This window comes from Chiloscyllium plagiosum, unplaced genomic scaffold (genome assembly GCF_037043375.1).
Source record: "Chiloscyllium plagiosum isolate Xiang-an unplaced genomic scaffold, Cpla_swu_hap1 HiC_scaffold_1, whole genome shotgun sequence".
NCBI classification, from domain to species: Eukaryota; Metazoa; Chordata; class Chondrichthyes; order Orectolobiformes; family Hemiscylliidae; genus Chiloscyllium; species Chiloscyllium plagiosum.
In genome coordinates this window covers 119,638,840-119,662,078 of record NW_028270139.1, presented here as the reverse complement: position 1 = coordinate 119,662,078, position 23,239 = coordinate 119,638,840, and the positions used below count along the sequence as shown (strand labels likewise).

General features: G+C 41.5%; 1 protein-coding gene across 6 annotated transcripts in view; it reads right to left on the bottom strand.

Moving 5' to 3' along the window:
* LOC122543507 (ciliary neurotrophic factor receptor subunit alpha-like) overlaps positions 1 to 23,239 on the bottom strand; it is a 386,379-nt gene that overhangs the window by 242,432 nt on the left and 120,708 nt on the right. For all 6 annotated transcript variants that reach the window (XM_043682503.2, XM_087990229.1, XM_087990232.1 and 3 more), the window contains one exon: positions 2,755 to 2,833. In XM_043682503.2, coding sequence (XP_043538438.1) covers positions 2,755 to 2,833 — 79 coding nt within the window. The remainder of the gene's footprint in view (positions 1 to 2,754; positions 2,834 to 23,239) is intronic.

Sequence of the window (23,239 nt, the reverse complement as noted above, 5' to 3'; positions counted from 1 at the left end):
AGGTGGGTACTTTAGATAAACTAATCTCGTAGAGGTGAGCAGTATCAATCCTTATTCTATTCTTATGTCAAATCCCCATGTGCAAGAATCAACAGAATGTGATTGACAATGTATAACCTGATTAACTTTCCTCTTCTTTTGTCTCACCAAGAGGCAAAGATTCACATCTAAGCTAATCATGATGGAGAAAATCTTTATATTCCTCTGTGGGTCAGTTTCACAATTCATCAACTAAGCCTTCAGGAAAGCTAGGATTTTTACTTTTTGCTTCAGGAACTAAATATCCAGTTATTGTCATTCAAACAACAAGTGCATTATTTCAGTTGTATCTTTGACTCGGTCCTAATTTTGTTTTGCAATACCTTGGGGTGGCACAGTGGTTAGCACTGATGCCTCACAGCACCAGGGGACCCGGTTTAATTCCAGCCTTTGAGAAGGTAATACAGGTTAGGCTAATAAGATAAAGACTGGTTATGTTGGAGGAGCGAGGATCATCTATTGAGTACAAGACAGAATTGAGATAAGGGGACCGTTTTCAGTTTGGCCAAGTATAACGAGTAAAGTACCACACTTTAAGGCCAAAAATATTTACAATATGTATTAATGACTTTGATGAATAATGTGAATATATTATAGTTAGGTTTGAGAATGATATAAACGAAGGTTACAGAGACAGGTTAAGCGTATGGGGGAAAAAAAACACTTGGCAGATGGATTATAACTTGGGAAAATGTGAGATTTTTGGCATGAAGAATACAGAAGTTGAATATTATCGAAGTGGAGAAAGACTGCAGAAAGCTAGAGCACTGAAGGATTTGGGATTCTTGTGCATAAATGACAAAAAAAAGCAGCCAAGTTCAGTGGCTAATCTGGAAGACAAATCAAATGTTGGTCTTTACTTTAAAGGAAATGGAGTACATACATTTGGCAGATCTGCTAGAACGATCCAAGTCCTTGGTTAGACCAATCATGAAATACCGTGGACAATTTGGCCCTTTTTCTAAGGAAAGGTATACTGGCAGTCGGAGCAGGTTTGTTCCATTGACCTTGGGTAAGGAGCGGCTGTCTTATGAAGAAAGGTTAAGTTGGGTGTGTATTCATTGAAATTTAGAAGAATGAGAGTAACCTTATTGAAACACATAAAACATAAAAGGTGCCTTGACAGGGTAGATGCGGAAAGATTGTTTTCCCAATATGGGAAAGTTTAGCAACAGAGTGCATAATCTTAGAATAAGGGGTCGCTCATTTAAGACAGAGAATTAAGACAGGAATTTCTTCTCACTTAGGGTGATGAATCTGTGGAATTCTTTACCACAAAGAGCTATAGAGACATTAATCAATAAGGCATTAAAGGGTTATAGGGCAAAAGCAGGAACATGGTTTGAGGGATTATTGTAGTCATGATTTCACTGAACGATGAAACAGACCCAATGGCCTGAATGGACTACTTCTGTTCCTAAATTTTATGGAATATATTTCCACAGAAACTTAACTTCATGTGTCAAGTTATGTACACTATACTTTGGTATCGAAAATGATTCTCCAAAATACAAATGCATTGACAGCTGAAATTTGATGAGAGTTACAAGTAGAGGGTCCTGAGTTGAAGGATGAATGCTCTGGTGAAAAAAAATTATATTTGCCAACTGAAGTATCTAAGATCTTAAAACTTTTTCAAACAGTTACAACTCAATATTTTTAAAGAGTCCACGAGAAGCATATCCTCAAGGTTTGAAGTGAGCAAAATTGGCACAGCAAATTCAAGAGAGAATCAGATAAACTGTTTATAAAACAAAGAAATATGATATTTATCGTGTGCTGAGATATTGATTCCATGGATTCAAATTATCTATTCTCTTTCAATCATCTATTTTGTTCCAATACTTTTCCATGTTCCGAAATATCAAAGATGAACTTAAAATGATTAATAGCATGTTAGTAATGATAGGGAACTGGCATAGAATGATTTCACTTTTTTGATATTTCATTAACACAATTATTAACACAACTGTGCATAGATAAGATTATGGAATTTTATTTTCATAGTACTGCAACATTCTCAATCTGTGTCAACAGTTTTATTGGAAAGCTTACGAGTTGGATACCATGACTTGAGGTGCTGTTGTTTAGAGTTAAATAGACAAACAACATTTCAAATTCTAAAAATAAAATCTAAATTCAGATTCCTCCAGCAGCTACCAAGAGTCAAAGCTTTTTGTAAAAAAATTAAAAAATAATAACAATATCAAGATGTTTCTGTTTTAGGTACAGAAGCAGAGAATTATTTCACAACGTATCCAGTTCTATAATAGATAACATGATCAACTTGCTTTTACTAGAAAAGTGTGATTAAAAGGAAAAAAAGCATCATGACAAATCTAAGGAAAGATGTGTTTCCCCAAAGGTAGTCGTTTTATTTAGTTACAAACACCAGGGTAATTTATTGAGTAAGCAAATGGAAACAACTTTTTATCAATCTGTTGATAAGTTTAATTTTAAAACACATTAATAGTAAAAATATTGAACATAATATTAATTTTTTAATCAGTGAAATACACCAGTGAGGACAGCAGCAGGATGTACCCCAGCTGAATAGTTTAGGCTCAAGTTCAAAGAGTAGCCACGAGGTAATGGAAACACAGTTGCTATCTGTTTGTAATTTTGCATTACATTTTCTTCCTCCTTGAAGTAGAAATGATTATCAAAAAACCTCTGGGAATGAGAAGTTAAAGGAAACTTTGTTTACCAACTTACCCTGTCCACCATGGCCTTGAGCACACATCACCAAAACAGCCAGCACCACACAGTAGGCAGAAGCAGCAATATTTGCCATCTGTCAAGAAAACAGTTGGAATCATTAGTATCAGTCAGAGAGAGAAATCCTGGGACACAATTTACAGAGAAGTGCTATAATTGAGAATGATTTGGAGATGCCGGTGTTGGACTGGGGTGAACAAAGTTAAAAATCACACAACACCAGGGTTATAGTCCAACAGGTTTAATTGGAAGCACACTAGCTTTCGGAGCGACGCTCCTTCATCAGATAATTATCACCTGATTATCACCTGACTATAACCTGGTGTTGTGTGATTTTTAACTTTATAATTGAGAAGATCACCCTTTTTAAAACAAAAGGTCTTCTTGCTCAGATTTGCCCTTGCAACCCCCAGGAACTAAGGCCAAATTACCAGTAATAATAGGTCATCCTACATGACAATGAGCATTAACACTAACCTCTTTGGTTATACTTTTAATGAGAAAAATTGACAGGTAGAAATTTGAAGTTAATTGCCTGTGGAAACAGCACACCCAATCGCCCTTTTTAAGGTTAATGCAAACCTATAATTATTTGTTCTTTTTTCATTGGAGGGACAAAGAGTTCTATCACAATAATTTTGAAAATAAATACACCTGAATAGGGATAATTCTTGCAGTGGAAAACCACAGTTGTCAGCAACTTTTCTTGGATTTGTTCTATAACTAAATTGGTTTAGATTCCAGAATGGAAAAGAATTCACAGAAACTGCCAATAAGCAATGATTGGATCCATTGGTAGCGGTGGGGTGGGTGGGGATGGTACGTGAGGCTGACAGTTGAATTGACAGAGAGAAAATGTGCAGTGAGGCAGAGAAAATGGATCAACAGAAATGAGAAAAGTACATTAAGCATGGAAGGGAAGAATATGCAAGGGATGACCAGAAATAAAGATTGTCAGAACCATTCAACTCTAGACTACGGCACAAGTTTTAATGTCAATACTAAAAATGTGACAAAGAAGAATGGGTGCCTTCAATATCATGACAGCATTTAACTGAGTATTGCTCCATTTGCATGAGGTAATGGTTCAGAAAGAAGTAAATGTTGAAGCTGTATCAAGCCTCAACAATCTGATAATGTGTCACAATATTTGTGGGGAGAAGGAGCAATTGAACACAAAGTCCCAATGGAGACAAATCTGTCATGCCTGGCGAATTATAGTCATTATGATATTGGCTAATGAGCCAGGGTAATTTGGATTTATTGCCATCAGGTAATAGACTACATCTTGTTGTCCAAGATAAGTGCCTTTTCACATTAATACTCAACAGCAATCTATCCTTTATCACTGCAAAATAAATAGCCCTTGGAATAGAAAGGAAGATGCCTCTTAGAAGCTATCAAAGTTGCCATCTGATTTTAAAATAGCAGAAAGGAGATTTAGTGGCAGCACTTTATCCGAACCTTAAGCTAATGGTTGATTCCGCACCATGAGAGTGTAATCAGAGGTAGGATGTTGCACAAATACCTGAAGGTGACAATGGTTAAAAAAAATCCATTTGAACCAGGAGAGAAAACAAAATTTAGAAAGGGAAATTTTCCATCAAGAACATTGATGCTTTAAGACGACTCAGAAAGACTATGAAGTTCTAATCAAAGGTCAGTGGACCTGAAACGTTGATTCTGTATCTCACTCCGCAGATACTGCCAGACCTGCTGAGTTTTTCCAGTACCTTCTGATTTTGTTTCAGATCTCCAGAATCCACTGTTCTTTGTTTAATTTTACCTGAGTCTCAGACATGGTAGGAAGTGCATGAATAACAATTGGCTAAGAAGAGAACAAAAACTAGCCAGATTTAGAAATTATTGATTCCCAACAGAGGAATAATCACTGGGAGCAGATTGGAGCTACATGATTAAAGTTAGAAATCCCTATAAGCGAGGGGATATAATTTCAAAATAATGGCACAAAACATCAGGCTGCAAAGGATAGAAGTTGAAAGAGGTACTTACTCATTAAAACTAGCGTTGCCAATACCACAAGCAAGCTCCAAGAGGCACAGAACAAGGGCCAGAACTTAATTTATAAAGAGGCCAAGAAGTGGAAATGTTATAGAATACATTTAAGGTGATAAAAGGGGAATTTAAAATATTTTAAGCAGGGTCAAATGGCAGAGAGAAGACATTTTACAATTGTGCCAAGACCAGGACATTCATAATATAAAATGCAATTTCAGCAGGAAGATTTATTAAGGCTATAGCCATGAGTTTATTTTTAAAATGGTGTGCATTAGAATTTAGATTTTAGAAATATGCCCACCTTGCCGTAAAAAAAGCAAGAATCCATCTTGGCTGCAGGATGTGGGCAGAAAACCATTGAGACCAGACAAAAATGCAAGAAAATCCTTTGTACATAGTCCAAACAATATTGCTATGTAGTTGAATTTATCGCTTATGCTGTAAAACACTGTAGGATTGCCATATTAGAGAATGATGATTTAGTAAAAAATATTGCATCATTGCTTTAGTACTGCTTAAATGTTTGCAATGGACTTGATCATTGCTATTATCGAGTTTCAAAAGTTTAAATAGACTTTCGGAGGATTAACACATTGATTTAATGCAAGATCAGCTTTAAGGCCATTAAATCTTTAAAGTTAACAGGACAAAACATATTTTAGATGTGACAGATTTATCAAAAATAATTAACATTCTTGGGGGGTGGGGTGGGTTACTACTGAACCAAAAAAAACTGGACCAGTTACATAATCATTTTGGCTACAGAGGCTAGAAATTCTACAGCGAGCAGCCTTAGAACCACCCTACCACTACATGAAACAAGACAGGAATTTGATGCAATACTCCCATTTACCTGGATGAATGCAGGCAGAATATGGAAGCCCTTTTGATTGGAATGACATCCATAAACATTCACTTACTCCACCACCAATGTTCAGTAGCAGCAGTGTGTACTATCTAGAAGGGCATGGTGATAAGTTACCAAGGCTTCTACAACTGCATTTACAAGCCAGTGACCTCTAGCACTTAGAGCTACAAGGGCAGCAGTTACATGGGAATACCAGTACCTACAAGTTTTCTTCCAAGCTAGACACATCCTGGCCTGGAACTATCAAGCATTCCTTGATTGTTGTTTGGTGATAGGCCGGAAACTCACTCCACAGTAGCATTCATACACTGCATGGACTGCAGTTCAAGATTATAGCTCACCAGCACCCTCAATAATATCACAGAATCCCTACAATGTGGAAGCAGACCATTCTTCCCATTGACTCTACACTGACTCACCTACTCACACAACCACCCAACCCCTATAACCCTTCATATTCTATGGCTAGTCCACCATTTTTGGATTGTCGAATAAAATTAGAGACACAGAGGAAACCCACACACACACACACAGGGAGAATGTGCAAACTCCACACAGATGTTGCCGAAGGGTGGAATTGAACCCTTGTCCCTGATGTTGTGAGGTAGCAGTACTAACTGCTGAACCACCATGTTGCCCAATTAGTGATTGGAACTAAACACAGGCTTAACCCATGATGCCTACATCCTGTGACTGAAACATAATTTTAAAACAACTTTAATTAATAAGAATAAATATTTCACAAGAACTGTCAGGTTTTTGGAATAATTCTGCCATCAAGATTTAATGTCAAAGATAGACAAAATACCAGATTGAACATCGTTGAGAAAACAGTTTTCAAAATTACATAATAAATCTTAAGCTGAACAAGTAGATACAACTGTATTCAGAATGCCTTCCAACAGATGACATAAGTCACCATAACAGAAGGGAGGCACAGATACTTTTGAAGAGGTTCAAATACTTAATATTAATTATGTTAATTGAACAGCAAAATAACATTATTCAAAGAGCAAGATTTTCCAGAAGTGCATAGCATCCAGGGAAGACTGTAGATAATTCTATGAACAGAATGGTAGAGAATTGCCTATGGAGCTTTAGGATAATAACTGATAAGAGATGGAATTGTTGGAATTAGTATCGGTTGAATTTATTACAGTCTAAAGATGATTTGACGAGAGAAAGTTATTCAAATTATGCTGGGAAGCAGAAACCAGAAAACCGGGACAAAACCTGAGAGAAGGTCAAATTTACCACAGGACAGCAGCAAAACCTATCAATTTGGTTAACTTCTCTGCACTTCCTCAATGGTAAGAACATCCTTTCTCAGACAAGGAGAGCAAAAATAGGTAATAGGAAAGCATCAAGGAATTCCATTATCAAGGAATTTATAGCAGTACATTTAGAAATCAATGGTGGAATCTAACGCAGTCAGTATGAATTTACAAAAGGGATATCATGCATGACAACTCTACTGGAATTCTTCCAGGATGTAAGTAGTATAGTTGATCAGGGAAGCCAGCGGATGTGGTTTATTTGGACATTAAGCAGGCTTTTGATGAAGACACAGATAAAAACTAAAGTGGATAGGATTGAAGATGGTGTATTGAATTGGACAGAAAATCAGTTAGCAGACAAGAAACAAAAAGTAGGAATAAATAATGATTTTCTCAATGAAAGGCAGTGACCAGTGGGGTACTGCAGGGATCGGTACTAGGACCCCAACTATTCACAATATATGTTCATGATTCAGATAAGGGAATAAAATGTAATATCTCAAAATTTGCAGGTGACACAAAGCTGGGCAGAAGGGTAAACCGTGAGGAGGAGATACAACTGTGGATTTAGACAGGCCATGCTGTACAATGTAGATAAATGTGAGGTTATCCACCTTAGTAGCAAAAAAAGGAATGCAAATTATTATCTGAACAGCTGTAAATTGCGAGGGTGGAATACTCAATGAGGTCTGGGTAGACCCATGCAGGGATGTCTTGCTGCAAATGTGCAGAGAATTGGTGAGGTCACACCTGGAATTTTGTGGGCAGTTTTGCTCTCCTTGTCTGAGAAAGGATGTTCTTACCATTGAGGAAGTGCAGAGAAGTTAACCAAATTGATGCACGGGGATGGCAGGACTGACATATGAGAAGGGATTGAGTTGGTAAGGATTGTATTCACTGGAGTTTAGAAGAATGAGAGAGAAATTTAGAAAATTCTAAACAGGACTAGAGAGTTTAGAAGCAGGAAGAATCTTCTTGATGTTGGGGAGTTTGGAATCTGGGGTTATATTTTAAGGATAAGGGGTAAACACTTTAGGTCTGAGATGAGGAGGAATTTCTTCACAGAGAGAGTGGTAAGACTGTGGAATGCACTAAAATCTTGAGGCTATAACATTCTGTTTTCAAGAAGGAGGTAGATAGAGCTTTTATGGCTAAAGGGATCAAGAGTTTGTGGGGGTGGGGGGGAGCGGAGAGTGGAATTAGAGTATTGAGCCCAATGAACACCCATGATCAAACTGAATGGTGGAGCAGGCTTAAGGGATTCAATGGCCTATTCTTGCTCCTATTTTCTATGTTCCTACATCAACAGTATAATGCTATACAGACACATATGACAAGCCAACAAAAGTACATGTCAAACAGACAACAGACACTGTGTCAGCACTGTGAACAAAGTATCTTCAGACATGCAGTGCCCAGCTACCACAAAGGAAACCTGAAAAACTACAGGTCACTTTCAGAAGTGATACAAAATAAGAGTTTCAGAGTAGCAAAAGAAATGCTTAGTCAGAGAGGCTTATGCAGAAAAGATGGACCTTTCAAGAGGGTGGTGCCGAGTGGGAGTTTGGGACTGGGATAAGGTGGGGGGAGGGAAAATGAGGAAACTGGTGAAACCCACATTAATCCCATGTGGTTGGAGGGTCCCATGATGGAAGATAAGGTGTTCTTCCTCCAGGCGTCGGGTAGTTAGTGTTTGGTGATGGAGGAGGCCCAGGACCTGCATGTCCTTGGTGGAGTGGGAGGTGAAATTGAAGTGTTCGGCCTCAGGGCTGTGGGGTTGGTTGGTGCGGGTGTGCCAGAGATATTCTGTGAAATGATCCACAAGTTGGCGTCCTGTCTCCCCAATGTACAGGAGACCACATCGGATGCAATGGATACAGTAGATGATGTGTGTGGAAGAACAGATAAATTTCTGTTGGATGTGCAAGGATCCTTTGGAGTCTTGGATGGAGGTGAGAGGGCAGGTTTTACACTTTATGTGGTAGCAGGGGAAGGTGCTGGCACGGGGCATGGACCTGACTAGGGAATCGTGGAAGGAATGGTCTCTCTGGAAACAGATAGGGGTGGGGAGGGAGATATTTCGCTGGTGGTGGGGTCTGTTTGTAGGTGGCAGAAACGGCAGAGGATGATGCGATGGAAGAGGCCCAGGACCTGCATATCCTTGGTGAATTGTGAAGGGGAGTTAAAGTGTTCAGCGACAGGGCGGAGAAGTTGGTTGGTGCGGGTATCCAAGAGATCCAATTGATTGGTTGATGGGGTGGAAAGTGAGGACCAGGGGTGGGGTTCTGTTCTTGTTGCGGTTGGAGGGGTGGGGTTCAAGGGTGGAGGTGCAGGAAGTGGAGGAGATGCATTGGAGAAGATCGACCACATGGCAGGGAAAATTGCAGTCTTTGGAGGCCATCTGGGATGTTCTATGGTGAAATTGGTCATCCTGGGAGCAGATATGGCGGAGTTGAAGGCAAAGGAATTGGGAGTAAGGGATAGCGTTTTTACAGGAGGCCAGTTGGGAGGGGGTGTAGTCCAGTTTTTCTCTAAAATCACTCCTTCCACAACTCCCCAAGAAGTGCAAAACCTGTGCCCACACTTCCCCCCCCCCCCCCCCTCACCTCAATCCAATGTTCCAAAGGATCTTTCCATATCCAACAGAGATTTACCTGCACTTCCACACATCATCTACTGTATCCATTGCTCTTGATGTGGTCTCCTCTACATTGGGTAGAACGGATGCCAAATTGTGGATTGTTTCAGAGAAGATCTCTTGGATACACACACCAACCAACCCTGCTGCCCTGTTGGTGAACAGATTAACTCCCCCTCCCAATTCACCAAGGACATGCAGGTCCTGGGCCTCCTCCATTGCCAAACACGTACCACCTGATGCCTGGAAGAAGAACACCTCATCTTCCATCTTGGGACTCTCCAACCACACAAGATTAATGTGGATTTCATCAATTTCCCCATTTTCCCTCCCCCCATTATAACTCAGTCCCAAACCCCCAATTTGGCACCGCCCTCTTGAACTGTCTTACCTGACCATCTTCCTTCCCATCTATCTGCTCCACCCTCCTCTCTGACCTATCACCTTCATCCCTCACCTTCATCTACGTATTGCATTCTCAGCTACCTTCCCTCAGCTCTGTCCCTCTCCCAGCCCCCCCGACTCACAAGGCTCATTCTTAATGAAGGGCTTACGGCCGAAATGTCGACTCTCCTGTTCCTTGGATGCTGTCTGATCAGTTGTGCTTTTCCACTCTTCAACTCAAATAGGAATGTGCCTGATGTCTTTTCTAAAGGAAGCATATTATCTCATGCAGGTCTTTTCTGCATCAGGAGAAAGTGAGGACTATAGATGCTGAAGATCAGAGTCAAAAAATGTGGTGCTGGAAAAGCACAGCTGGTCAGGCAGCATCTGAGGAGCAGGAGAGTCGAGGTTTCAAGCATAAGCTCTTCATCAAGAATGTGTGTGTGTATGTGTGTGTGTGGGGGTGGGGGGGGGGGGTGGGGCGGGGGCGCGTGGAGTGGGCAAGGTTGTGGTGGGGAAAGGGGACTTCAAGATAAATGGGGGAGGTGGGGCCGGGGGCAAAGGTAGCTGGGAATGCGAGAGGGAGATAAAGGATGGGGGTGCTAATGGTAGGTCAGAGCAGAGGGTGGAGCGGATAGATGGGAAGGATGATAGATAGGTAGGACAGTTCAAGAGACCAGTGCCAAGTTGGAGGGTTGGATCTGGGATAAGGTGGAGGGAGGGGAAATGAGGAAACTGGTGAAGTTGATGGTTGATTCCAACCACATGGAATCAATGTTGACTTTACTAGTTCCCTCATCTCCCTTCCCACCTATCTGCTCCACCCTCCTCTCCCCCTTTTTGACTCTGATCTCCAGCATCTGCAGTCCTCACTTTCTCCACATTCCTAGTTGAAACTGGTGATTCAATATACGCAAAATTGGCAGAAACTAAGTCAATGGACATTCTATTAAATTTAAGGTTGATACAAATGCAAGTGTCATTGTCCCAGTGGGTGAACCCTGTTATGGCTGAAGAAACTGAAGTTATAGCACATAGAGATGAAATTACATGGTATCGACGGAATAACTCTAAACAGCAAAGCATTGCTATAAGCAACACAAACAAACACTTTCCAAAACAAAGAGGTGAAAATATACACACACAGTTTGCAATCAAAGCTTAAACCTGCACACGTTTTAACCTGAACCATCCTTGAAGGAGCAGGAGGAGTTCAACTAGTTTCAGGAGAAGAACTGGCTCAGGAACAATCAATTATATGAAACAAGGCACAACTGTAGAAGATTCCATTGGGTTTCTTAAACTTATGGCAGAGCCCAAAATGAAATATCCTATTGATATTACTTTGTTGACAGAAGAAAGTTGGTTCATACTGTGCAGACTTTACAGGAATGGAAAGCAATACCACCATACCTGTCACCGCTGAAGGAAATATAGAAGACAACAATCAGCTAAAGGTTGCCTGAAGAAGCAAATATTGTGAAGAATAAGCAGTACAATCCTCTTGAACTATTGACCAAATTTTGGCAAAACTGTCAAGTGAGCAAGCTGATACAGTCGATTTGATTTTTTGTTGATGGATTATGAGTCAACATAAGTTTAAAAGCAATGTTTTAATTCCTCATCTCCCAAAAAGGAAGTCAGTGGCAAGTGCAATGTTAAGTAAGCAAGCAGTAATAGATCGGAAGTTATGAAAATGTCTAGTTCACCAGTAAGACAACCATGGATGATAAAGGAAGTCTTCCAACCTCATCAACACCTTGAGGTAAAAAGCTTACACTCTTCAACATGACACATTAGCTGTTTGAGTGCAAAGATTTATTTGAACAAAATGCAGTTTGTGAAGATGACATGCAAGGCACTGGTTCTGAAAAGTGACTAAACCACAGCAAGCGCCACCAAATTTGATCTCAAAATCTTTGGGTGAAAAAGTAGCAGTCTATCACATTCCTAATGGGTACATATCATCTCAGGCATAATTACACAGATTATTAGAAGCCAAACTATATAATGGAATTTGTACCTACTGTTATCATACAATAAACTACATTGTGTTGAGAAAAATAAAGGCCTTGTTCTCATTATGATTCAGTCATAGTTTATCCTCCATACTGCTAACTAGATTGACTCTTTGTCTCAACACAAAAATAAGAACTTTTTAAATTGCAGTACCACACCAAGGGCTTTTAATCTGAATTATAGAATCCCTACAGTGTGGAAACATTCAGCCACTTGGCCCAACAAGTCCATACCAACTCTCCAAAGAGCATCCCACCCAGACTCACCTCCCACTATCCTGTAACCCTGCATTTCCCATGGCTAATCCACCTAACGTACACATCCCTGGACACTAAGGGCAATCCAGAAAACCAGCAGTTCCAACCAAGGTGCCACCATGCCACCCTGCTTAGCATTTTATTTTAGAAAAAAGCAGGAAGGAGGATTGCTAACAACACTCTACCCCACCCACATGCCACCAGTGTTTGGCACCTCAACTTAGCATCAAGGGCTCTTGCAAAAATCAAGTTAATGGGACTGTTGTGGTTCTGTTCGCCGAGCTGGAAATTTTTGTTGCAAACGTTTCGTCCCCTGTCTAGGTGACATCCTCAGTGCTTGGGAGCCTCCTGTGAAGCGCTTCTGTGGTGTTTCCTCCGGCATTTATAGTGACCTGTCCCTGCCGCTTCCGGTTGTCAGTTTCAGCTGTCCGCTATAGTGGTTGGTATATTGGGTCCAGGTCGATGTGTTTGTTGATGGAGTTTGTGGATGAGTGCCATGCTTCGAGGAATTCCCTGGCTGTTCTTTGTTTGGCTTGCCCTATAATGGTAGTGTTGTCCCAGTCAAATTCATGTTGCTTGTCGTCTGCGTGTGTGGCTACTAAGGATAGCTGGTCGTGGCGTTTCGTGGCTAGTTGATGTTCATGGATGCGGATCGTTAGCTGTCTTCCTGTTTGTCCTATGTAGTGTTTTGTGCAGTCCTTGCATGGGATTTTGTACACTACATTAGTTTTGCTCATGCTGGGTATCGAGTCCTTCGTTCTGGTGAGTTGTTGTCTGAGGGTGGCTGTTGGTTTGTGTGCTGTTATAAGTCCTAGTGGTCGCAGTAGTCTGGCTGTCAGTTCTGAAATGCTCCTGATGTATGGTAGTGTGGCTAGTCCTTTGGGTTGCGGCATGTCCTCGTTCCGTTGTCTTTCTCTTAGGCATCTGTTGATGAAATTGCGCGGGGATCCGTTTTTGGCCAATACCTTGTAAAGGTGTTCCTCTTCCTCTTTTTGCAGTTCTGGTATGCTGCAGTGCGTTGTGGCTTAATGGGACTCAATAGAAAGCCTTCCATTACAAAGTCATCCTTGACTCATGATTTTATAAACCTTTATAAGGTCACCTCTCAACCTCCTACACTCCAGTGAACTATTTCCCAGCTTATCCAAACTCTCCTTAAAATTCAAATGCTCTAGTATTGGCAACAGCCTATTCAATCTTTTCCGACCCTCTCTAATTTAATAATATCCAGCAGATTTAAGAACAGCTTCTTCCCTGCCTTTATCAGATTTATAAACGGATCTCTCATATGTTAGAGTTAATCTTTTTGTGCACTTTTCTCTGTAGCTGTAACACAATATTCTGCATTCGGTTCTACTACCCTGATGTACTTATGTAAGATATGATTAGTCTGATTAGCATGCAACACAATACTTTTCATTGTATCTCCGTACATGCAACAATAATAAATCAAATCAGATCCTTCTTATTGCAAGACAACCAGAACTGTACACAGTACTAAAAAAACTGGCCTCACCAATGTTCTGCCCAACTTCAATGTAACATCCTAACTCCGATACTCAATGGTCTGAGCAATGAAGGGAAGCATGCTAAATGCCTTCTTAACCATCCTGTCTATGTGTGACACAACTTTCAAGAAACTATGTACCTGAAACCCTAGGTCTCTCTGTTCGATAACACTACCCAGGGCGCTACCATTAATTGTATAAGTCCTGCTCTTGTTTCTTTTATCAACATGCAACACCTCACATTTATCCAAATTAAACTCCACCTGCCACTTCTCAGCCACTGACCCAACTGATCAAGATCCCTTTGTAATCTTGGATAATTTTCTTCACAGTCAACTATGCCAGTCATTTTGGTGTTATCCACAAAATTACTCACCATGCCTCTGAATTGTTCATATAAGTGACAAACAAAAGTGAACCCAGCACCGATTCCTGCTGAACACTGCTGGTCACAGGCCTCCAGTCCAAGAAACAATCCTCCACCACTATCCTCTGTGTCCGACCGTCAAGCCAGTTTTGAATCCAATTGGCAAGCTCGCTTTGAATCTTGCGTGGTCTGACTTTACTAATCAGACTACCATGTGGAGCCTTGTCAAAGGTTTTACTAAAGTCCATACAGACGATGTCCATCACTCTGTCCTCATCAATCTTTTTGACTATATTTTTTAAAAAAATCAATTTGAGAGACAGATTTCCCATGCACAATTCCATGCTGACAATCCAGAATTAGTCCTTGCCTCTCCAAATGCATGCAAATTCTATCTCTCAGAATTCCTTCCAATAACTTAGCCATCACTAATGTCAGACTCACTGCTACACAGTTCCCAAGCTTCTCCTTATAGTCGTTCTTAAATAATGGGGAACATTAGCCACCTCCAGTCCTCCGGCAACTCACCCATGGCTGTAAAGGATACAAATTTGCTCGGAGCCCTGCAATTTTTTCCCTAACTTCCACAACGTCCTGGGATATACCTGATCAGATCCCAGAGATTTATCCAACGTTATGTTTTTAAGACTTCCGGCACCTTCTCTTCTGTAATGTGGACTGTTTTCAAAACATCAATATTTATTTCCCCAAGCTCCCTATCCTCCATGTCTTTCTCCACAGTCAGGAACTGTTTTCTAACAGTGCTCAGATTCATTCAATATCTCTGATAATGATACAGCCCCTGCCACTCCATAGGGGAAAGTTAAAAATCACACAACACCAGGTTAAAGTCTATTTGGAAGCACTAGCTTTCGAAGCGCTGGTTCTTTGTCAGGTAGCTAGTGACTAGTTACCTGACGAAGGAGCGGCACTCCGAAAGCTAGTGTTTCCAAACAAACCTGTTGGTCTATAGCCTGGTGCTGTGTGATTTTTAACTTTGTCCACCCCAGTCCAACACCAGCCCCTCCACATCAAGTCTGGAGGAGAATATGATACATCCAGGATTTGCTCCAACAGGTGTCAAGCTACATTTATTTCACCTGTGTGCCAGGTAATGACCATCAAAAAGATAAGGAAGTAGCCCCTTTGATTTTCAGTTGGCTTGTAGTGCTGAGTCCCCAAATATAAAACGTTCTGGAGTTAAGATTGAATCAAAGATACAACTGGTCCAAAGGGTTCAGACCCTGCAAAACGGCAATGAAAAATGACTGAATTTCAGACCCTGTCATAAGTCTTATCACTATCTACTGAGCAAGTCTAACAGGGCTTGGAATATTCACAACTGCAACTGTAACAAATATATCACCACCATTCAGGGCAAAAGGCCTGGATCTAACAGAGGGCACTGCTGAATTTAGGGAGTCAGGAGTTAAACTAAAAAGTAGGACCTCAAAGGTAGTAATCTTGGGATTGTGATTAGTGCCAAATGCTAGCCAGAGCAGAAATGGCAGGATAGTTAAGATCAATATGTGGCTTGAAGGATGGTGCAAGAGGGAGGGATTCAAATTCCTGGTACATTGGAACCAGTTCTGGGGGAGGTAGGACTAGTACAAACTGTATGGTCAGAACCTGGGCAGGACCTAGAACCAATGCTCTAGGGGGAGTGTTTGCTCATGCAGTTGGGGAGGATTTAAACTAATATGGCAGGGGAATGGAAGCCAACACAGGAAGTTGGAGGGAAGTAAATTGGGGACAAAAGTAAAGGACAGTAAGGGAAAAAGTGGAAGGCAGGGAAACCAAAGACAAAAATCAAAAGGGCTACAGTTCACAATGATTCTAAAAGGGCAATAAATGTCAAATAAATGAGCATAAAGGCTCTGTGTTGCAATGCAAGGAGCATATGTAATAAAGTGGATGAATTAGCTCTGGTAACATTTATGGGCGGCACGGTGGCACAGTGGTTAGCACTGCTGCCTCGCAGCGCCAGAGACCCAGGTTCAATTCCCGCCTCAGGCGACTGACTGTGTGGAGTTTGCATGTTCTCCCCGTGTCTGCGTGGGTTTCCTCCGGGTGCTCCAGTTTCCTCCCACAGTCCAAAGATGTGCAGGTCAGGTGAATTGGCCATGCTAAATTGCCCGTAGTGTTAGGTAAGGGGTAAATGTAGGGGTATGGGTGGGTTACGCTTCGGCGGGTCGGTGTGGACTTTTTGGGCCGAAGGGCCTGTTTCCACACTGTAAAGTAATCTAATCTAAAAAATCTAATTTATTAACACATCTGATATAATTGGGATCACAGTGGTCTGGTTCCAGCGTGTCCAAGGCAAAAGTATGGACTGCAAATGCTGAAGATTGGAGTCGAGAATGTGGTGTTGGTAAAGCACAACGGTCAGGCAGCATCCGAGGAGCTGGAGAAACAACGTTTCAGTTGAAAGCCCTTCATAAGCTCAACATATACGGTTATTCAATTTTCAGGAAAAACAGACAGAAAGAAAGGGAGATGGGATACTGTTGCTGGTTAAGGAGGAGATCAACACAATAGTAAGGCAATACATTAGCCTGGACAATGTGGAATCAGTAGGAGTGGAACAGAAGACTAAAGGGAATAAGACGTCAGTGAGAGTTGTGTGGAGACCACCAAACAGTAATTGTAATGTTGAGGACTGCATCAAACAGGAAATTAGAGATCTATGCAGTAAGGGTATAGCCGTTATCATGGCATCCAAAGAGCAGGAGAGTCAATGTTTCAGGCAAAAACCCTTCATCAGGAGAGCCAAGGGGGTGGTGAGATAACTGGGAGGGGGGGGAACTGGGGGGGGGGGAAGGTAGCTGAGAGTGCTATAGGTAGATGGAAGTAGGGGTAATACTGATAGGTCAGAGGGGAGGGTGGAGTGGATAGGTGGGAAGGAAGATGGACAGGTAGGACAGGTAATGAGGGTAGTGTCAAGGTGAAAGGTTGGATCTGGGATAAAAGTGGGGGGGGAGGGGAATGAGGAAACTGGTAAAATCCACGTTGATGCCATGGGGTTGGAGGGTCCCGAGGCGGAAGATGAGGCATTCTTCCTCCAGGCACTGGGTGGTTAGGGAGTGGCGATGGAGGAGGTGCAGGACCTTCATGTCCTTGGCAGAGAGGGAGCAGGAATTGAAGTATTTGGCTATGGGATGGTGGGATTGGTTGGTTCAGGTGTCCCTTAGATGTTCTTTGAAGCATTCTGCGAGTAGCTGTCCTGTCTCCCCAGTGTACAGGAGACTGCATCGGGAGCAATGGATACAGTAAATGGCTGTGTAGAATTGCAGGTCAAACTTTGATGGATGTGGAAGGCTCCTTTGGGGCTTTGGATGGTGGTGAGGGGGAGGTATGGGTGCAGGTTTTGCAAATCCTGCATTGGTAGGAGAAGGGTGTGGGAGGGGAGGGTGTGTTGGTGGGAGGCCTGGACCTGTCGAGGGAGTTGCAGAGGGAATAGTCTTTATGGAAAGTGGATAGGGGTGGGGAGGGAAATATATCTCTGGTGGTGAGGTTCGTTTGCAGGTGGCGGAAATGGCAGAGGATGATGCAATGTATATGTTAATTGGACTAACCAAACTGGTAGCAATGCGATGGAGGAGGGTTTCCTGGAATGTATGAGGGATGGTTTCCTTGACCAATATGTTAAGGAATCAACTAGAGAGCCAGCCATCCTAGACTGGGTATAGTGTAATGAGAGTGGATTAATTAGCAACTTTGTGGTGCAAGATCCTTTGGGGAAGAGTGATGATAATATGGTAGAATTCTTCATTAAGAGAGTGACACAATTAAATATGAAATTAGGGGCCTGAACTTAAACAAAGCTAACTTTGATGGTATGAGACCATGCATCGGTTAGGATAAACTGGCGATGGATATTTAAGGGGTTGACGGTGGATAATGGCAATGGCAGACTAAGGAGGATGCAAAGAATCTTCTGGAAATGCTGGGGGACACAAGATCAAGCATGAAGAAGGAAGTGAAGGAAATTCTTATCAGTCAGGAAATGGAATTGGGAAAATTGATGGGATAAAAGCCCGATAAGTCCCCAGGGTCTCATGCTATGCATCCCAGAGTACTTAAGGAAGTGACCCTCGAAATAGCAGATGAACTGGTGATCATTTTCCAGCATTCTGTAGATTCTGGAAGACTTCCAGTAGACTGGAGGTAGCTAATATAACCTCACTCTTTTAAAAAAAAAAGGGCGAGAGAGAAAATGGAGAATTTAGGCTAATTAGCCTGAAATCAGTGGTAGGGAAAATGCTGGAGTCAATCATTAAGGATGTAATAACTGAGCATTTGGAAAGTGCGGAGAGAATTGGTCTAGTCAGCATGGATTCACTATAGGGGAAATCATGCTTGACAAATGTTCTGGAATTTAATTTGAGGGTGTGACCAGTAGAGTAGACAATGGTGAATCAGTGAATGTTGTGTATCTGGACATTCAAATGGCTTTTGACAAGGTCCCACACAAGAGATTAGTAAGCAAAATTAAAGCTAATGGTATAGGAGAGAATGTGTTGACATGGATAGAGAACTAGTTGGCAGACAGGAAGCCGAGAGTTGGAATAAATGTGTCCTTTTTAGAATGGCAAGCAGTGATGAGTGGGGTGCCGAAGGTTCAGTGCTGAGACCTCAGCTGTTCACAATATATATTAATGATTTGGATGAAGAAATTGAATGCCATATCTCGAAATTTGCAGATGACATTAAGCTGGGTGGCAGTGTGTGCTGTGAGGAGGATGCTAAGAGGCTGCAGGATGACTTGGACAGACTGGCTGAGTGGGCAAATACCTGGCAAATGCAATATAATGTGGATAAATGTGAGGTCATCCACTCTGGTTGCAAAAGTATGAAGGCAGTTTATTATCTGAATGGTGGAGAAAGTGAGGACTGCAGATGCTGGAGATCAGAGCTTAAAAATGTGTTGCTGGAAAAGCGCAGCAGGTCAGGCAGCATCAAAGGAACAGGAACGAATTATTATCTGAATGGTGGCAGTTTAGGAAAAGATGAGGCACAACAAGACCCGAGTGTCATGGTGGAACAGTCACTGAAGGTTAGCATGCAGGTGCAGCAGGCGGTGAGGAAAGCTCCTTCATAGCGAGAAGATTTGAGTATCGGAGTAAGAATGTCTTGGGTACTTTGAGTACTGTGTGCACATTAGGTCCCCTAGTGTGAGAAAGGATATTCTTGCTACTGAGGGAGTCCCGGTTCACCAGACTGATTCCCAGGATGGCAGGACTGACATACGAGGAAAGACTGGTTCGACTGGGCTTATATTCACTAGAATTTAGAAAAATGAGTGTGTGTGTGTGTGGGGGGTGATCTCATAGAAACATATAAAATCCTGATCAGTTTAGGTGTGGGAAGAATGATCCTGATGTTGGGGAAGTCTATGAATAAGGGGAAGGCCATTCAGGACTGAGATGAGGAAGAATTGCTTCACTCAGAGAGTTGTGAACCTGTGGAATTCTCTCCCACACAAATCAGTTGGGGCCAGTTCATTAGATATACTCAAGAGGGAGCTGGATGTGGTCCTTGCGGATAAAGGGATCAAGGGGTATAGGGAGAGGGCGGGAAGGGGATACTGAGATTGCAGGATCAGCAATGATCATATTGAATGGTGGTGCAGGCTCGAAGGGCTGAATGGCCTACTTTTTCACCTATTTTCTATGTTCATGATTTTAAGTCCTGCCTGCTTCAGAGGGTGTATTGTAACATACCTAGAGACAGGTCGGTTTGAAAATATATAGAACAATTCAAACTATTGGTGCTTCTGCCATTGTACTCAACAACTGCTCTTTCCACCTTAGTTACTGAAGGAACATGCAGCCTTTCTTTTCATTTAAACCATTCTACCTTCTTCGTCGTTAACCTAGATCATCTAGAACATAGAATAATACAGCGCAGTACAGGCCCTTCGGCCCTCAATGTTGTACCGACCTGTCAACTAATCTGAAACCCATCTATCCGACACCATTTCATTATCATCCTTATGTTTATCCAATGACCATTTAAAAGCCCTTAAAGTTGGTGACTCTACTACTGTTGCAGGCAGGGCGTTCCACGCCCTTACTACTCTCGGAGTAAAAACTTACCTCTGACATCTGTCCTATGTCTATCACCCTTCAATTGAAAGTCGTGCCCTCATGCTAGCCATCACCATCTGAGGAAAAAGGCTCTTGCTGTCCACCCTGTCTAATCCTCTGATCATCTTGTATGTCTCTATTAAATCACCTTTTAACATTCTTTTCTCTGATGAAAACAGCCTCCAGCCCTTTAGCCTTTCCTCACTAGACCTTCGCTCCATACCAGGCAACATCCTGGTAAATCTCCTCTGCACCCTTTCCAATGCTTCCACATCCTTCCTATAATGCAGAGATCAGAACTTCGTGCAATACTCCAAAGGCGGCCACAGCATAGCTTTGTACAGCTGCAACATGACCCCATGGCTCCAAAACTCAATCCCTCTACTAATAAAAGATTACACACTATATGCCTTCTTAACAAGGTAAAAACAATGACTGCAGATGCTGGAAACCAGATTCTGGATTAGTGGTGCTGGAAGAGCACAGCAGTTCAGGCAGCATCTAAGGAGCAGCGAAATCGATGTTTCAGGCAAAAGCCCTTCTTAACAACCCTATCACCCTAGGTGGCAACTTTCAAGGATCTATGCACATAGACACTGAGATCTCTCTGCTCATCCATACTACCAAGAATCTTACCATTAGCCCAGTATGCTGCATTCCTGTTACTCCTTCCAAAGTTAATCACCTCACATTTTTCCACATTAAACTCCATTTGCCACCTCTCAACCCAGCTCTGCAGCTTACCCATGTCTCTCCGTAACATGCAACATCCTTTGGCACTGTTCACAATTCCACCGACTTTAGTGTCATCTGCAAATTTACTCACCCAACCTTCTATGCCAACATTCAGGTCATTTATAAAAATGACAAACAGCAGTGGCCCAAAATCAAAACCTTGCAGTACACTACTAGCAACTGAATGCCAGGATAAATATTTCCCATCAAGCACCACCCTCTGTCTTCTTACATCTCCCCAATACCTGATTCAAACCACTGTATCACCCTCAATCTCATGCCTCTGAATTTTCTGCAATAGCCTACCGTGGGGAACCTTATCAAATGCTTTACTGAAATCCATATACACCCCATTACCGCTTTACCCTCATCCACCTGTTTGGTCACCTTCTCAAAGAACTCAATAAAGTTTGTGAGGCATGACCTGCCCTTCACAAAACTATGTTGGCTGTCCCTGATCAAATTATTTCTTTCTTGATGATTATAAATCCTATCCCTTATAATCCTTTCCAACACTCTACCCACAACTGAAGTAAGGCTCACTGGTCTATAATTACCAAGGTTGTCTCTATTCCCCTTCTTGAACAAGGGGACATTTGCTATCTTCCAGTCTTCTGGCACTATTCCTGTAGACAATGATGACATAAAGATTAAAGCTAAAGACTCTGCAATCTCCTCCCTAGCTTGCCAGAGAATCCTAGACCACAAAGAGGCAGCAACATCATGTCTAAATTATTCCCCAATTCACACAACCTTCTGATTTGGCTAGTACTTGACCATTGCTACTTCATGACTCCCTCAGATCCTAAGTCTTCTATTTTCAAACCTTGCATTTTCCTACCCATTGTGAAAATGTCATCACCAGAAATTGTACTTTTCAAAGAAAATAGGAACAGGAATTGATCAATCATTCAGCTTTTAAGGCTGTTGTACAATTTAGTTGATCATAGCTGGTCTGTATGTAGCCCACTCCATTTACCAACGTTTAGTTGCAATTTGTTACCCACATCTGATAAAACATCTCTGCTTTGAAAGTTTAATTGACCCAGCATCTACAGCCTTCTGAACTGAACTGCCTACTCTCTCTACTGGACGAGTGATACATGGTAAGGATTCTCATGGAAACGTTGCTGTCCCTTTTGAAAGATTTCGAGTCCTTGGACAGACCCTTCTATCTAATCATAAAATTCATTGGAAGAAAGATTGTGTTTAAGTTTTTCTTAGCTAAACACTAAATCCTAAGCACTGGTACAAATGTTATATTTAACTAGATGAACTTCTTCAAAGAAAATTTAACAAAATCAGAAATTTTGGCAAGGTTCAGCATCTGTGGTGAGAAAGCACAGTTAACATTTTGGGTTCACTGACTCTTCTGCAGGACTGTTTGAGTGAATGAGTAAAATGACTGCTAATGTAAATCTGAGGTGATTGCATAAAGCTACAACTGCTTTAGAAATATTACTTCTGTATGTGCACTTAGGGAGAAAGCAAGCCTTATATTAATCAATAATAGCATACATCTGTTAACCTGCTGTGTAATTCCTTATGTAACAAAATACTTTCCAGAATATGAAAGCCTAATTAAACCCTCTTTCTTAAAAATAACTCATTGAGGCAATGTGTGGAATACTGATCATACAATTTAACAATCCAGGTCACCAAAATCAATAAAACGCAAGAAGGTTAGATGCTAATCTCTTCCTTCGATCCCAGCAAGCAAGAGGTTTCTCATATAAGCTATCCATGATTTATTTGATCAAATAATTTATACGCCAGAAAGGAACAGATTGCAGTCATTGTCATTATTCTGAGAAAGGAAACAATTACTTGTTGTATTAAACTGCCAAAAAATGGAGTAATTAAAATGATGAGGCAAAAACAGATGAGATAGGTGTGTTGTGATACAAGTCATGCTCCGTAATGAAAATGAGGTGAAGATCTCTCATGAAAACAGAGCATTTGTTTCATGCATTGCCCAGTCTGAGAAGCATTAAATTACAGCATTGAGGCTACTAGCTGCCAAAGGCAATGTTAACTGCAGCCACCTAGAGAGAAAATCACTGTTGAGAAAAGATGAAAACCAAAGCAGTGACATCTGCTGCCTTCTACTTATGTTTTAATCTAAAGCAACGGCCCTACATTTATACTGTGCTGTGCTTGGAGCCCGGAATTTCAATGAAAGCAGTTACTATCATAAGAGCTGGATAAAGTGAAACAGTAACAAGAGGTTAAAGAACAAAACAGAATTCAAATGCAAAGGCTACACTAGTAAGAAAGGCAAGGATTCCGCCTGTTTCGTGAATACTACAACCATATTTCAT